The sequence below is a fragment of the Histoplasma capsulatum genome, genomic scaffold, assembly GCF_000149585.1.
Source record: "Histoplasma capsulatum NAm1 scaffold_4 genomic scaffold, whole genome shotgun sequence".
Taxonomy (NCBI): domain Eukaryota; kingdom Fungi; phylum Ascomycota; class Eurotiomycetes; order Onygenales; family Ajellomycetaceae; genus Histoplasma; species Histoplasma mississippiense.
This window is the reverse complement of record NW_001813979.1, coordinates 1,955,783-1,956,929: the sequence shown is the minus strand read 5'-3', so window position 1 is coordinate 1,956,929 and position 1,147 is coordinate 1,955,783. Positions and strand designations below refer to the sequence as shown.

The following is a 1,147-nucleotide window of genomic DNA, read 5'->3' as shown; positions in this document are numbered from 1 at the left end:
TAACCATCACAAGAGAAAATAGATGCCGTGCGTTGTTCCAATTGAGGGTGGATTCAGCATTGGGGCCATCCACATTGCCTCTGCCGGTGGCAACCTTCTAAATAGAGTCAGTGTCCGGATCCTCACAGCAGCACCAATAAGATGAAAGACAAGCCATGATAATGGTGTGCTTGAACAGCATATTTCATTTGTTTGAAATATGATAATTAAATGTAGGCTTTATTGCGGCATGAAGCAAATGCCTCGCAGATTATCAAGTTTCTCTGTGCTATGAGAAAATAGTACATAGCACAGAGAGTGCGGCGTCTACCTCATGAATTGAACAAAGAATGTTGAGTGATACATGCTCGACGCAGCATGCAGCATACCGTGGAGGCCTGCTTAGTCGATTCAGGATTCTCTTGGTGAGGGGTCATAGTGTCAGAATAAAGGAAGGAAGTGATTGTTGTCCCACTTGTTCAGCATTATCAGCAGCGGAGATCATGATCTGCATACATGCCTTACGGGCGATGCAAGGTTGTTTTGCTGCTCTTTTCTATAAATACAGATTACATTTTATTGAATCAGGAAACTGATATTCAGTGCGCCTCTTATGAAGTAAGCTACATCCCATATTGTTACTCATATTACGCGCTTCCATACTTCCAATGCTTAAAAACTATGTGGGAGGTATACCTCACAAAGAATGCAAGCTATTAATTAAGCTATGAAAGCTGCAACTGTTGCCAGATAATGTTTTCTACCAGCACTCACATATCCACCATATTTGAAACAATCAGGCAATAAAACCGATTTTAAAGCAACACCATAGACTAGTGTCTAGAAGTTTGACACTATATCGGTTTACAAATCATTACCTGGTAATGATGGTAGGATGCTCCATGCAACGGATTTTTTTGATAAGGAGTTTATCTCAGCCTGTCGGCTCACCACTTCCCTTCATGTCCTCCATGGGTTAATTTGTGATCACCGAATATATTTACATACACAGCCCTACGATCAAGTACGGGGAGAATAAAAACAAATCGCAATGAGAAAATGGAGGCCGAAAAGCGTGGAGGTGCTAAGATAAAGTTGATTGAATAAATAGAAGGGGATTCCAAAAAAAGAAATCTCACCCAAAACCCATGCACTTCGTCGGAGTATC

General features: G+C 41.2%; 1 protein-coding gene across 1 annotated transcript in view; it reads right to left on the bottom strand.

Annotated features, from left to right (window-relative positions):
- Window positions 1-416, bottom strand: part of HCAG_04586 (predicted protein) — a gene marked incomplete at both ends in the record, with an annotated part of 933 nt that extends 517 nt beyond the window's left edge. The window contains 2 exons of the mRNA XM_001540696.1: window positions 5-97; window positions 369-416. Of these exons, the coding sequence (XP_001540746.1) occupies window positions 5-97; window positions 369-416 (141 nt within the window). The remainder of the gene's footprint in view (window positions 1-4; window positions 98-368) is intronic.
- Window positions 417-1,147: the final 731 nt, after the last annotated feature.